Source organism: Ustilaginoidea virens, chromosome 4 (assembly GCF_000687475.1).
Source record: "Ustilaginoidea virens chromosome 4, complete sequence".
Taxonomy (NCBI): Eukaryota; Fungi; Ascomycota; class Sordariomycetes; order Hypocreales; family Clavicipitaceae; genus Ustilaginoidea; species Ustilaginoidea virens.
The window spans coordinates 1,746,793-1,762,411 of NC_057319.1; the positions used below are offsets into that span (position 1 = coordinate 1,746,793).

At 50.0% G+C, this 15,619-nt stretch overlaps 4 protein-coding genes across 4 annotated transcripts; 2 read left to right on the top strand and 2 right to left on the bottom strand.

Annotated features, from left to right (window-relative positions):
• Nucleotides 1–49: 49 nt before the first annotated feature.
• UV8b_04981 (uncharacterized protein) lies at nt 50–1,102 on the top strand (the record flags this gene model as incomplete). Its single annotated transcript, XM_043142479.1, has 1 exon — nt 50–1,102. One exon carries the CDS (start codon nt 50–52, stop codon nt 1,100–1,102), a length of 1,053 nt encoding a protein of 350 aa, XP_042998413.1.
• A 1,427-nt stretch (nt 1,103–2,529) lies between these two features.
• On the top strand, nt 2,530–5,146 carry UV8b_04982 (uncharacterized protein; the record flags this gene model as incomplete). The annotated part of the gene is made up of 3 exons (XM_043142480.1): nt 2,530–2,628; nt 2,785–4,228; nt 4,302–5,146. The coding sequence occupies 3 exons, from the start codon at nt 2,530–2,532 to the stop codon at nt 5,144–5,146; spliced, it is 2,388 nt and encodes a 795-aa protein (XP_042998414.1).
• Nucleotides 5,147–5,489: 343 nt separating this feature from the next.
• UV8b_04983 (uncharacterized protein) lies at nt 5,490–6,596 on the bottom strand (the record flags this gene model as incomplete). The annotated part of the gene is made up of 1 exon (XM_043142481.1): nt 5,490–6,596. The coding sequence occupies one exon, from the start codon at nt 6,594–6,596 to the stop codon at nt 5,490–5,492; it is 1,107 nt and encodes a 368-aa protein (XP_042998415.1).
• Nucleotides 6,597–7,769: 1,173 nt separating this feature from the next.
• On the bottom strand, nt 7,770–8,402 carry UV8b_04984 (uncharacterized protein; the record flags this gene model as incomplete). Its single annotated transcript, XM_043142482.1, has 2 exons — nt 7,770–8,014; nt 8,129–8,402. The coding sequence occupies 2 exons, from the start codon at nt 8,400–8,402 to the stop codon at nt 7,770–7,772; spliced, it is 519 nt and encodes a 172-aa protein (XP_042998416.1).
• Between the last annotated feature and the right edge of the window lie 7,217 nt (nt 8,403–15,619).

Here is a 15,619-nt window from a genome sequence, read left to right on the forward strand (position 1 = left end):
AGTAGGGAACTAACTTTGGGAACAAGCTTCGCCACAGTGCCGCCCCAACATGGATCCAGCCTTTGCCGGCTCAAGGGAGCATCTGAACCCACGCTCGCTGTCCGGTGGCACCGTCCGATCTGCCGAGTACTCCTACCGGCCGCCCTCGCCCCCCTTCGTCCATATCCCGCCGCACAGGTCGAAAAGCCCCGGGACTGCCATGGAGCTCATGCCCTCCTTGGACAATGTCGATCCCACGCAACTCACGAGCCAGGACCTCGAAATCATCACCAGAAACGCCACGCAAACCGCCGCGTTTCCAGTCGCGGAATGGGCCTACGAAAACCGGCGCCACGCACAGGCCGTTGTTGACTTTTTGTATCTTGGACCCACGAGCGTCGTGCGTAATCTTGACTTTCTGAAACGAGAGGCCATCACGCTGATACTGGTCGTGCGGCATTCGAGCATGGCTGGCGCCAGGCTTCTCAGCGTGAGCAAAGCCACCGACGTCCTGGGCATTGCCGCCGAGTATGTGCACGTTGACGGGCCCCATGAGCTCATCCGCCGCTTCCTAGAGACCATTAAGCTCATCAACAATCATTTGATTTCCATCCATCACTCGCAGCCTAGAGGCCGAGATCAGCAAGGACAAATGCTGATGCCGACGCAGCACTTTCGCCGTGGCAAAGTCCTGGTCACTTGTGATTCCGGCAACGATCTCTCGGCGGTGCTGGTTGCCGCGTACATCATGGCTGTGTTCGGGCAGCCCATGGTTCCGGCCTTGCAGTTTGTTCAGCTGCAGCGCTTCTGCTGCGTCTTTGACGAAGACATGAAGCGCGTGCTGCAGTCGTGGGAGGATATCCTCGGCGCAAGATCACACGTTGCACATCACTCGCGGCGCTCGCAAGAGACGCCGCAGATGGACGGACCCGCTGCGGCCGTCGACAGGCCGAAAAGACGACTTGACGACATGATGAGCGCGGGGTCTGATCAAGGTCAGGAGGGACGGGCCTCCATCACGGACGTGGACAGAGACAGGTTCACGGATCGCGACCGGTTTGTTCCCTTTGCCGATGCGCCAGCAAATGGGCCGCTCAGCTCAGCCGGCGCAAACTCGAGGTAATGCAACCCTAGCATACGTTGAAACTCGGACAAAAGGCCACCGCTCGAGACCCAATCCCACGGGTCCGGTGACCTGTACTGTCCACCGCAACACAACAACAGGGTGCCCTGCGAAAGAAGGAGTCGGCTTGGTCAGCCCGGCGCTTGGGAATTGCGGCTTGTATAGAATAGGAGATACCCCCAACCCTGGCATGATTGAGGCGTATCAAAGGAAGGGGGGCCATGTTCACGGAGGAGTACCCGGTAACTTTTCTTCTTCTTTTTTCTTATTCATATGCATATCTTTTCTCTTTAGGTTTGCTTGGCGTTATTGGCTGGTTGCGGGGATGGGGGGAGATTCGTGTCTTAAAGAAAGCGACAATACTGGTTACTGGTTACGCATGAGCATTTGTGCCTCGGCCACGGCGAGCAGGCCGAAATCGGATATGCAAAAGGCATATCCGTGCTGCTGTTGTCATCATGTGCAGAGTGCTCGGTAAGCGTACAAGGGATAAGCTCTGGCAAGAAGACTGCTGTCCCGACCCTCATCATCGTCTGGCGCCGTTGGCGCGTCAAAGGGGCCGACGGTTCCTATGGGCCTAGGACGTGGGCAGTTTTGGTAGTTAGTTTGGCTGTGAAATCTGCTTCGCGGCCGCGGCTCTGCACCAAAGAACTTGAATGCGCATTGTGCGTCTCGCTTTTATTTTTTTATTTCTATTTTTATCTTTTTTCCCCCCTGCGACGATTGCGACGCGACGATGCTGTCGAGGGACGACACTCGGCAACCGGCATGGTTGAGGAGAAGAGCCAATGATCAGCTGGCATCGTTACCAAGGTAACGAACGGTAGGTGCCCCAGCCACCCCAGCCACTCGTAATTTCGCCGGCCACCGCCGCCTTTGCTGGCCACGCCGCCTGAGTCGTGCCATCATGGCCCTCGCAATACCCCCCAAGCGTTGCTGGGACTGCCGACTCCTTCGGTACGGAGTACTGCATTCGCAGCTATTGAAAAAGGAACGATCCGATCCCGTGCGAGGGGAATTGAGCTTGTTTCCTTGCACCCAGGCGGTCTCCCCCTGCACACGACGTGGCCGACGGCCTCGCGGCTAAAGCGTTGCGCCATGCAACATCTTCCCTGTGCCGAGTCAGCTTCCCGCCCAATCTGCGATTGAATTGACCAGGCCGGGCACCGGCGCCGCGTGTCGAGCTTGAAGAGGATGCATCCATCGACCAGGCAACTAAAACACGTCGCACCCTGGAACAACTACCTCCTAGGCAGTGGGTTGAACCTGGCCTCTTGCGCCTGCTCTGCGAACTGACGCCTGTCAGGAAGGCACGCAACGTCCCGACGTTTCGTTTCGACGACTACTGGCTCAAGCCTGTCCAATATCCTACCCTACCCCCGTCCTGCGTTTCCCCCTTGCTGAGAAATAACGGACCAGTTCCCGCCATGGCAGTCCCCTTTTTCAAGGCCCAAGAGGTCAATTGGATCTCCGAGGACGACGATCAACGGCCGCTTGCGTACCCCGACAGCTCCCGTCCGACCGCCGTACAGTACGGCAATGATGCCCACGAGGACCGCTCTTTCAAGACGTCCTAGGAGGACCTTGGTCTAGGTACCCAGTGGCTGATCTGCCACGTACTGCGGGCCGATTACTCGTTTGCCGGGCTCACCACCGGGCTTTTGCGTCTGACCCACGCGCAGATCCAAGACTTTGTCGCAAAGTACGTGCATGAGCATAGGGTCTGGCTGCTCTATGAGCAGCAAGTGCCCAACATTCCGTGGGATGAATTGAATCGCCTTGCTGCCGAGAACAACGCCTCTGTTACCCAGCTGATCCATTGCTACCGCCCTGCTCTGCCCACTGACGAGGTTTCGGGGGACGACATCGCCCAAGGGGCTCGATACCTGCGGTGTAATGGTCTCGAGAGATACATAAAGGACCTGGTCGACTGGCTGGGCATCGGCAAGACGGACTTTCTCGACCTGGGTGTTCAGGACGCTCTTGTCCGGGATGCATTGGACAGGGAAGCCATCTTGCGGGCGAGCAGGCGTGGTTGGATCCAACTCGAAGAGCTGTCCCGGAATGCGACCAAACAGGCTCAGAGGCTGATTCATCATCGCGCGGATGCGGCGTGTGTTGCTCGCGACGTGTTTTTGGGTCTGGAGGACACCTCGCTTTTCGGACATGGTGCTGCTCTCTGGGACCGAAAGCCGCAGAGGAAGGATCCCGCCGGCATGCATGGCCAAGGGCCGCAGAGCGAGGATCCTGTTGCCGGTCATGATGGGCGGCTTCCTGTCACACCTGCAGCTCATCGCTTGCTTTGGTCCGGCATACTCAAAAACGTTGGCCAAGTTGCTCCCGTGGCGCTGATTGAGCAAAGCGCCTTGCCCATCGACATGCACGAGGTAGAGAAGGATCGCAAGCGCAAGGCACCCACCAAAGCGCAGATGGACGAGATACGCCTCAGTATAGTGCGGCAGTGGCCTGTGTTCCTCCCCCAGTACGTTCCTGGGTGTGTCGTCGCGGCGGCAGCCAGGGAGAGAAGGCTGGCCAATGCAAATCAGTTCCGGGCACAGCAGCGAGCTCAGCCCCAGGACGAGAGGTGGTCCCATCACCCTCCACGTCCGCCGTGGATTGCGTCGACGGCGACAGGGGACAAGGTTGGACGGCCTGGCTGCAAAACACCACAGCCTCCTGTGTCGTTGGTTACTCAGACGCCAGAATCGTTGGTTGCCCACGACGACCCGCGGAAGATTACTGGTAGCCAAGCTGTAAAGGATGCGATGAAGCCGCCAATGTCTCAAGAAGAGAAGACAAGCCTCCCTGCAGGCTGCGAAAACTCGGCCAAAGTCTCCCCTCCGGAAGGGGCTTCAAACGAACGAGCCGCGCAAGCCGACGAATCAAAAGGTCGGCAAAGCAACCATGTCTCGCACCACCCGAATGCCGAGAACGTACCGACAGACTCGATGCCGACTGTTGCTGGTGATGCTCAAGCGACACCAGACGGCTCGACCGACTGCGATGCTGATAGTGCTAGCCAGCGACCGTCAAGCGCTCAGCTGAGAGAGATTCTTGACAGCAGGTATTCGGGCTATCTTGGCGCAGAAAAACCAATGGCCCCGATGAGAAAATTGAAACCTCCGCGTACGCACCCGTCACGGGCCAGACAGGTCCAGTCCTTCAGCCCGCCCTCGTTCAGACTAACAGCGTTCTCCAGGCTTCTTTGTGATTCCCGAGGCCGAAGACGATCTGGACTATGTTCCAACCAGCAAGCAAAAGAAAAACAAGCGAAAGCCCGATGATGATGATGATGATGATGATGATCTGATGCCAAAGCAATCTACAAAAAAACGGCGCGACGCCAAGGCCGGTGGCAGAAAAGCGACATTTGCGGCATCCCCGACAACGACCCGAGCTGCCACAAGCAAGCCTTTGCTGAAGCGAGCGCGAGCACAAGCGCCACAGCGAGCCGAGGAGCAGCTCCACGCAGCAAAGCCCGGGGAGCTTGGCAGCCCCGCTGGCGGGGACCAAGATTCCGACGACGCGCCAGTTGGACGGCCGCAAAGGAGCCAAGCTGCGGCCCGGCCGCACGCTCGGCGGCGGCCACCGCACAAGGAGGACGCCGCCGCCGCGCTGGATGACGACGGACGCAGAAGCGCGCTCGGCAAGACCAGGAAGAACTCGGACGCCATCTTTGGCATCTACCGACACCAGGAGCTGGCGGGGCCGCTCCAGCGGACGGAGCAGGCCAAATACGCGTGGTCTGCGGAAACGGCGCACTTTGCAGTCGTTGCCGAGCGCGCCCAGTACGCCCGCAAGGCGGACGGCATCGTGCGCGACGCCGGGCCGCTGGACGACGGCGAGACGACGAGGCAGTTTGCAACACTGGCCAGGCTGCGGAGGGAGTTTGACGCGATCGAGGCCGGGCAGCGAAGCAAGGCGGCGCAGGATGCGAACGAGGCAAGGTTTGCGGGGTGCGCGGATCGGGCAGTGTACGCTACGGAAGCGAAGGAGGCCAGATTTGCCATGGAGGTGCGCCAGGTGCAGGCCACGGATGGGTAGAGCATAGGTCAGCCGGGGATGGGATGCTGGGCGCCTGGGACGTTGGTTGTTGAGGCAAAAACATGCACGAGCGGGAACTGCGCGCCAAGGCCTGGCAGTCACAACTAGAGAAAGTTGCTACGAGCGAGAGGATAGACGACGATACGTAAGAAGGGAGTGTTTTACAGAATAGAGTTGACTTGTTGAAAGATGCTCCCACCTCTTTTTTATTTTCAGGCATCATATCATCATGTCTTGTGGCGCTGGCTCGTGCCAGTACATAAAACGAAGCCTGACAAGACGCAAGCCTCTGCCTTTTGTGCTGATGCAACCTTGCTGTTGTTCCAAGCCAGGCATCCGTCACTCACCACGTCGTCCCCGTAAACCACCTCGACTTGTACAGCTCCTGGTTAAAGATGGAGTCCTGCCGCTTCCCCCCGGCCAAGACGTTGACCTGGGTGCCCGTGACGGCCCCCCACCTGGCCTGCACGTAGACGGCCTTGCCGTCCGGCAAGAAGCTGACGGACTTGATGTCGGACCGCGGCAGCGAACCCCTCGTGCCGACGGGCTGGAACCCCCCGAGGTACTTTTGGACGACGGCGCCGCCGTGCTCGAGCTTGCCGCTTCCAATGTCGTACGCGTGGACGTCCGAGTCGGTGCTCACCAGGAGCTTCCGCTGGCCGGGGATGGGCGCCATGGTGTGCGCCCCGTCCCACCAGGGCGTGTTTTGGCCCCATTCCTCGGTGAGCTGCTTGGCCGGCGAGATGACCTGGCGGACCTGGGGCTTGGCGTCGAACCGGCCGCCCGAGTACTTGTACGCCGTGAGGATGCTCCGGGACCCCGGGGACTGGGGCGACTTGTCGTTGCTCGCCGCCCACAGCAGGCTGTTTGCGCTGTCCCACACGAGCGAGTGCGTGGCCGGGATGCCGTCGAGCTCCTGGACGGGGGCGGCGTCGACGTCCTGCCCGGCCCGGGTGTCGAAGACGCGGAGGTTGCCCGTCATGGCGTCGTTGGTGGTGGACAGCACCATCTTGCCGTCGGGCAGGAGCTCAGCCGTGTGCGAGTTCTCCATGCCGTCCCTGTTGAGGCAGATGCCAAACGTGACCTGCTTGTCCGTCGGCCGCCCCGGGTGGTGGTTGATGAGAAAGGCGGCCGTCCCCTGGATGGCCAGCACGCGGTTGCCGCCGTCTGCCCACTTTTGCTCCGGGGCCACGCAGAGCCCCTTCTTGCACTTGCTGTACATGCATTGGAGGAGCGCGGATGAGATGCCCTTTGCGTTCTTGACGCTCCACGTCCACGAGGGCTTGCCGGCGGTGTCGTGGATGACGATCTGCGCCGGCTCCTGCGCCGAGCTGTAAAGGCCGGTGATGAGGTGCGGTTCCGCGGCGCGTCGCGAGACGTCGGGCGTAGGGCTTGCTGCCGTCTGGGCGACGAGTAAGCAGGACCAGATACCTCCGCGCAGGCCCTTCATTGCGATGTACCAGTGCGTCGAAAAGAAGGTGTGTTTTGCGAAATGTAAGCCGGGCCGAAACTGGCTTGGCTTGACTTGATCGATGAGGCTGGCGATGGTTGGGTTACCCGTACGCACTCGGAAAACCTGGGAAAGATTTCGGTCTTTGTTTTTCTTTTCCCCTAAAAAGTAAATAAACAAGCTGACAGATGCAAGGACCAGACACCGGCCGCTTTAAAAGAGTGTGATCCAACTGCACATGGAACTGAAACGTATCCGGCATGTCCGTGTGTACAATGCGTGCTCTGCCTTTATACAGCCAGGCTGCGTCATATGCCAAGTGCGCAATGGATCACCTGCACTCCGTATTCGATAAATGTTCAATGCTCACCTCGCCTCCCCTCCACCCTCTCCCAAAAAAAAAAAAAAAAAAAAAAAAAAAAAAAACGGTCCAAGTCAAGAGCGCGATAGGGGCATGACGTGTCGCATCAGCATGGCGACGGCCCCTCGATGCTGTTGTTGCACAAAGAGCAGAGGAGCGACATCCCTGAACGTACGAAAGTACTCCGTACAGAAAGATTGTCCACACGGCAAGTTTTTCTGGTGACGGTACCGTGATTCCATTTGTATTCGTGCCTCATGACATTTCCTCCTAGCGGCTACCTGTTGCTTGCCAACGTGGCTTCCCTTGCGCCGTAGTGAAAAGAGGAAGAACGCCCCAGGAGATGCCAAGCGCGTGGGAAACCTTAAAATGGACGTCGTCGGAAGCCCTGATTCCAGTTTGAAGATGGAGAAACCAGGCAAGAAGTGGCAGTGGCCTCCCCTGGCCCCCGTAGACACTGGATGTCGGTTTATGCGGCTGGAGGGCTGCTAGCCTACCGGATCCTTGTCTGCAGCGCAGCGTACTCCGTGGTCCGCGCTGGCGCTGACTGGTTCGTTACATTTGTTGGTTGCCATGTCGGACGCCACGCATCCGAAGAGACACTGATGCACGTCTTTGGCAGTTAACCGGGCGCCGGCACTGCAAAGGGGATTCAACCAGCTTTTGCACGGGCGTATTCGTCATCTGCTCCTCTCCTCCATAAGGCGGCAGCCGCATGCGCCCTGCACGCCATGCCAATGCGTGCCGCGCCGAGGATCGGTTCTTCTCAACGAGTTTCTAGATCAGAAGGTAGGACAAGAGACTGCGCCCCGTCATCCGTAAGATGTAGGCGAGCTTTTCGTAGCTGGCAGCTGAGTTTGGACCGTCATATGGGGCAAGGCGTAGATGCACAGGCATGGTGTGGTGCATTGATCTGTCAAGAGCTCGCGCCATTTTTGTGATGGCACTTTGACGCTTTGCGGAAAGATGCTTTGTGCTACGCGAGATGAAAGCATGATGGTGTCAGGGGGTGGTGGTAATGGCCAAGTTCTCTTGTCCTGCACCTGCATTCTTGAGGCTGGTGACACGGTATGTGGTGCTACCGACGTACAACGATGCAATGTCCGGATTGATATTTTCCGCGTATAATGAACCAATGTTTCTTTGGCCATCGTTTGGTGGCAGCCCGTACGTAGCCCGCGCAGCTCAATAGAGGTGGAAGGGAAAAGGCTCTGATTCCAGACACATGCTTTGAACAATGCCGACGCTGCGACAACCACAGCGTCAAAGCTTTCTTTGAGAGCCACCAGGGGGCACGAGTTTGAGCTGTGTGCCCTCGGACTGTTGAAAATAGAAGCCGCCAGACCCCGGGAGCCGGGGCCCTTTTCAACTTGCGAGGCGGCGTCGCATCGCATGCCCCGCGGCCCCGCGATATCAGGAGCTTGCTGGCATTTCCCAGAAATCATTTTGGCGCTGGTTTGCGGCCAGACTGCAATGCAACGGCTGCGCCGGGCGCTGGGAAAGCGTCGAGAAGCAGGCACCACTGCCAAGCCAAGTTGAGTCATGGCACCAGACTGCGAAGGCACCGCGAATGATGCCGGTGCTGGTGCTCTGTCCTGGGTGATGACGCCGCTGTCTGTTCCCGACATTCGACGCTGCGTTGCCTGCCGCTGGATGTTTGATGCCTGTCAGGAAGCAGGGAGAGAAAGCGGTATATTGTAAAGGGTTGACCTGACCTGTCTCAACAGTACTTAGGTCACTAGCTATTTATAGTGGGCACGGGGGTAACCCTAAGGGGCTACTGTTCCCTCGGTTATATGTGCCACATTCGTATCCGGATATTCCCAACATATATGATGATCCACCGGTATCCCCGCCGACACACCCCCCCAGGATATGCTTTATCGAGCATATCCTGCTATATAGCCAATTCCCATATAAAATAAGATAGCAAATAGAACCATAGAAGTCATTATACCGTAGCAAGAAGAGCAGTAGAGGCGCTATTATTAAAAACAACCCTTAGGGGTAAAAAATGCCCCTATTTGCACATATCATTATGAGGAACGTAAAAGATAATAGAAAATAATAATAAACCACAAAATTCAGGTCCACGCAGGAAAATATATGCGGCTGTTAAAACGTATCTTCTCAATCTGTTTGGTGAGGCTTTTTATCATCCTCTTTATAAGGTATTTCCTTAATATCACAACGAATATTATAAGACTGCCCGGCATCGCGGGAGCCTTTTAATACCACTAGCCCCAACTAACAGCAGAAGGTTTCAAATTTCTAGCCTATTAGGGGCTTAGTAAAACCATTAGCAATCATATTACCTATAGGAACCCACGTAATATCAATAGAACCCTTCTGAACTTCCTATCGCAACCAATAATAATAAATATCAATATGATAGAGCCGGGTTACAAGTTTGAAAAACTCTTCCTTTAATAGGCGAATAGTCTGGATGTTATCGCACTAAATAGTAGGGACATCCTATACTAAATAAAGCCCAACTTCCTCATATAGCTTGCGGAACGTAATAACCTCTTTCGCGGTATATAAAATCGCTAGCAATTCAGCCTCTATAGATAATGTTATTACGGTATCCTATTGACCAGCTTTATATACAATCGGGCCACCAAATAGCTTAATTATATACCCTTATAAGCTGCATCGGGATATAATATCGTTAGCAAAGGATACATCTAAATATGCCTATATTTCCAGGTTATCGGCACTAAATTTAATAGCAGTATTCTTCTAAGCATAGCTATAGTTAAGGGCCTTCCTTACCGCACGCAAATGGTCTAGACTAGGATTTTAAAGGAAGCGGGAAAACTGCGATCCGATATAGCCTAGTTTAGGCCTAGTAATTATAATCGGATATACTAATAATCCTACTATTAACTGGTATCGCTAAGTATCATTAGGTTCAGCCGTTCTATCATACTTCTTAAGTTTTGCGGCATTCAATAGGTGCTTAGGGGGTTCCTTTCCATTAAAAGAGGTAAGGTTATATTTAATCGTGAGCTTATCGAAATACGCCCTCTAGGTAAGCTATAGCTTCTTTTCCGTATAGTCGCGAATAACCTTAATCGCTAAGAACCAATATAACTCGCCGAGGTCCTTGATTTTGAAAGCGCCTATTAATGCAGCATAAAATAACTTAAATACCTCTACTCGTGACTTATAGTATAGGACGACTAGGTTATCTATATAGAAGAACACGATAAGGGTATCATCAATAAAGATATAGGGGTCCTCGCAGACCTATATAAAGCCCCTTTCCATTAGGAATCGTAATAGCTCCTTAAACCATAATAATAGCGACCTTTAAAGCCCATAAAGAGCACGCAATAGCTTAATATACGAATAACTATCGTGAAATCCATCAGGCTACTTACAATAGATAGTCTCGTCAAATAGCATATTCAGGAAGGCTATAATAAAGTCGTATTAGTGCGTATCTAGGTTAAAGTAATACATTAGGGCCATCAGGAGGCGAAAAGTATATGCCGCAAGCGCAGTAGCCTAGGTATCACAAAGGTCGAAAGGTTATTAATTACTATGAACGCATAATCGGGCCTTATAACCGGTAAGGAAGCTATCTTAGTCCTATTTATAGGCGAATACCTATTTTAGGTCTAATAGCTTAATCTTAAGATCTATAGATAAATTATTCTAACGAATAATATACCTAATCTCCCTATTAGTGACCTTACTGTATTCTTCCTTAGCGGTAGCAATAAATTCCTCGCGCTTAGGATGCTTTTAAAGCTCTCTCTATATCGCCGGCTCCTTAGGTATATTTGTAATATAAAGGGTCTCTATTATAGCTAACGGCTTTATAATAACTGCTATAAAGACCTTATAAGCCTTTTTCTCTATCTTAATATAAAGTATATTATCGAGGGGAGGTATTAGCTTAGTCTAATTATCCGGCTCGGGCGAAAATAGCGGGGATAGAAGTAATATTTAAGCGATCGACTCTTTAGGATAATTTATAACCTTCAAATTAATAGTAATAGGTTAAGGGGCATTACTAACAGCCTCAATTATATTAATTGGCGTAATACCCTAATCAATAGCCTTATCTGTACCCTATTTAATAGTAGCCTCATTAGCAAAGGGGTTCTTAATTAGATTCCCTAATGCAATAAGCTTAAAGTCATCCACAATAGGGGTTTCCTCTATATTACTAATAAAGGTGTTTAGATTCTCCCTCTGTTTAGCTAGTATTGGCAATTATTCCTTATCCTTATAAAAGATCGTTTTATCAAATATAATATAGCTCGAGTTGAATTAATAGCTTCTCTTCAACAAAAGCACCTAAATTAGGTACTAGGTCGTAGAGATATATCCTGCTAAATAGCCAATATAAGCCCTCTAATTAAGCTTTAGACCGGCGCATAATATCCTATCCCTCGTTATTATATAGGCCTTATATCTATAAACGCAAAGGTGGTGAATTTAAAGGCGTATATCTTCCGGTAGATATCCCTAGGCAGGCCGATTTTATTAAAGCCAAAGTTAAAGGATTTAGAGTGGTGATTTCTAACTATTATAAGATCTTCCTGACTTCTTAGGCATATAATTCAATAGGTAAACCGCTACTTCTGCCGTAATAGGCCATAATTCCTCGGGAAATCCTACTTAAGTACTTAAAAGCGATATCTTTATCTTTAATACCCCCCCAGAACATTTAGTATAACCGTTCTAATATTAGTGACTAGGGCTTGATAACCGAAGTATAATGCTTTTCTGCCTAGCTTCTTCCTAACTTCATAATATCTAAAGCGCTATTTTGTTGTTAGAGATAACTATTGCGATTTTTACGTTATACAGGCATAAAACCCGATACTCGAAGGTTAGCTAATAACCTAGAAGGTCTGATTTCCTAGGTATCGTGAATATTGACCTTATTCCTATAAATCGGCAGGTGAATAACGCGATATATTTATCACTATTAAAAGCAGGTGATTATACGAAAAGGTTAAAAGATACAACCTTAAAGGGTTCTTAAGGCATTAATGCCTCTTACGGGTATCGTGAAATCTACTGCGTAATTTTTATACTGCTATAAACCTTATAATCCGATTTTTCCTACTTAGGAGGTATATTCAATACATCCTTAAAGATATAATCCATTAGATCCCTTCCTAGGTGCCCAAATCGGGTATGCCATATAGTATAAAGTATTTTCATCGAAATCTTTAGCTAGCGATTATCTCCTCGAGCTAAATAGGCATATTAAGGCTTTTCTTCTCTAAAATTCCAAGCCCTTATAAGAAATTCACTCGCAGGCATATCGTTTCCGCCGGCCTAATATAAAATGCAGGGTTTCTCTTTAATTTAGCAGATATAAAAGATATTTTCTTATATTCTTCCTTTCCTAAGGTAAATCCTATCTATCTTAGTATTCTAATATAATCCTTTCTTCTTTATTAATAATTCGGAAAAAATATTAACGAATATTCTAAGAATATATAGAATATTAGCAAAAGTAACGATTTATCTATCTTCTAGTACGATTTAAACGGTTCTAATACTTTAGACCCTAATAGTGCCCGATACACCTTAAATATACTAATCGATAGCCTTATTAATATGCAGAAACCACTTTTCGTTATTAAATATATATACTATTACACTAGTATTAATAATAATATAGGCGCATAAAGCGGGAGACTCATTAGAAAAAGACTCAATAGAAACACCCTCTGCGGTAAAGGCCTACTTCTCCTTTTTTTTTCCTTTCGATTTAATCGAGTTATTCTTATTATTATTATTATTATTATGCATATCTTAGAAGGCCTTAAATGCAGCTTATACTTCTTTACTTTCCTACTTTATCTTTGCTATTATAGCCTTTTTAGTTTCCTTCCGAATCCTTAAGTGGAACTTATTAAGCGCTAAAGAAGGAATAAAAGCCTAATAGCTCTTATAATACGGTCCCTTCTTTTTGATATATAGTTGCTCACAGTATTTACAGGGCATTAATTCTAATGATAGTTCCTTTAAAGCTAAAGCTAAAGCTATACCGGTAGTATTCCTAGGGGCGGCGGCGGCCTTTAACGAAGGCTTTCCTTCAATAGTAAATATAGCATACTTCCCTTTAGCAGTAATATTCCTTTTTTCTTAAAGCTCTACCTACTACCTTGCATCTTTAATAATCTCACGAAAATCAATATATTGCCCTCGCTTCTTAGCCCTAGTAATTTCCTAATCGATATTATCCTAAATACTAGGATACTTCTGAGAGAGGGCTTTCGCTAATATATTAGCAGGCTTATTCCCTAATAGGAGGACTAAGCCACTTTATTCCAATCGGTCGTAAATAGTCAATACTTCACCAAGCTATTCTAAAACGTTACATTTATTGAGATTCTATTCTATAACCTGAACGAAGCGCTATACAATATGCTCGGTAATAGCAATCTTTACCGGCTATACGCATTCAACTAGGATATATAATTTATCCCTTATTATTAACCTTATTGCTATTATTTATTTGAATTCTGGGCCGAGGGTTATATTAAACCACTCTGCATATTTAGAAAGGACCCGTTCTAGCTCAGTATAATTATGCCAGTCGTTTCTTAATATAATATTAATAAGAGTAGCCCATTCGTTAGGGCCTAGGCCGTCCGGGATTTATCTCTATTTGAAATAGTTATTCGGGTCTTCTAACTATTAGTCTAGCTATAAATAGCTTCGCATTGCTCCAGATACTGCCCTTAACGCTAAGGCTGCCCTAATATTACTAGAAGGACCACTTTCTATTAGTGTTTCTCCTAATATCGATACCGACAATTATACCAGAATAGGTCGATATAGTTAGAGCGCAATATCCTCAGGTTTGTTAAGAATTACTGCTTAATTAGGATTAATAAGATCCCATACCTTCCTTGCCTAAGCCTCGCTCCGAATATAATTATACTAGATATCCCACTCGTATCGGGATATCAGAATATATGTAGGTTTATTATAATCAACCGTATCGGCACCCATCTTTACTATCTGCAATATTCTAGGCACGAAAGGCTGATTATCTAACTAAATAGGTCAATTACAGATGAAGTTAAACCACAAAAAGTATCGCGATCTTCCGAATAGCTTCCTTTTTATTATAGGAGGCCACACGAGTATAATAGCAATACGAGGTTTTAATAGATCTAGCAGGAATCTACTATCATACCTCAATAGATATCCAAGGAGAATAGTAACCGTAGTATAATCTTAGATATCAAACGATATAGTGCTGTAGCACCTAACAAAAGGATGAGAATGAGGTTATTATATTATTTTACACAATTGCTACCATATCAGGAAGCAGGGAGAGAAAGCGGTATATTGTAAAGGGTTGACCTGACCTGTCTCAATAGTACTCAGGTCACCAGCTATTTATAGTGGGCACGGGGGTAACCCTAAGGGGCTACTATTCCCTCGGTTACATATGCCACATTCGTATCCGGACATTCCCGACATATGTGATGATCCACCGGTATCCCCGCCGACAATGCCTGGCCACTGCCATCTGAGCCTCCCCGCTTTTCGTGTTGCTCTGGCGCCATGATGGGTGCAGCTTCATCGAGCCAGAGCCGAGAAGATCTTGCCCGCGTCGTCCATGTTTGGCTAGACGTGCCCGGGCTGCAGTGTTTGCGAGATGGCCAAGACTTATTTCACGGAGGGAAAGCCGGAGGACGCGTGCATCCAGTCCCTTGCCAGCTGCCATTGATGTTTTGTCGCAAATCGCAGGCAAAGCTGAGCCGCGCCTTCCCTTGCCTTCCCCCCGCCCAGTCACCACACGGACCCAGCACGAGCTCCTTCCCAAGGTCCCCCGATGGCGCCGCGCCACAGAAAAGGAAGGAACGGCTGGCGACTGCGGGTGAACATGGAACATTTGCTGCCAGAGCGAGAGGCAGCGATGCAGCGGTCCAAGAATGAAACGATGCAGCTCCTCCAACTGCAGTCAATCTGCAAATAGTGCAGGGCGGTTGTAAAAGAAGTATCAAAAGGACAACGGGACGTTAGTTTGAGATAATTCATGGCAAACAATTATGTGCGAGCGTGTCTGTATTATATAAGCTGGCGGTGGTTTTCCGCACGTGGCCTGCGCGTAGTATAGGGTAGGCAGGGTAGTATAGGGTCGGTGTAAGCGACTTAAGGAAGTCTGGCAGCGTTACCACAAACTTATAACTCTCTCTTTATAGCTTTTTATATTGGAAGCCTGAGCATTTGGTTTAACTCATAGGTTAAACAGTGTGTAATGGCCTTGTATCGGGCATAGCCGAGCTGCAGAGTTGTCATCCACGAGCACTATATAGATCGGAGCCTGCGGCCGCTGTTTCCAGGTATGAATGAAGGGCTTGGATCAAGGTTTCCGCCTACACCTTCCTTGCGAGCCGTGCCCGGCGCAATAGATGGAGACGTTCTAGGGGCAGAGCAACAAGGGTTGGAAAAGGGCGATATTGCTCGGAGCATCGAGTGCGTCGTCTTGGGAGCACAGCATCCTAGAGTCGCACGATTCGCTCGCATCTTAGCCGCGATAAAGCTTCGAGGACCACTAACTACTGCTTGATGCTGCTGGCGTTGATGCCGACGTAGTGGACGATGCAGAGGGTAATAGAATGGCATTGCCGTCTCTTTATGTTTTGAGATACTCTTGCCACAAACGTGG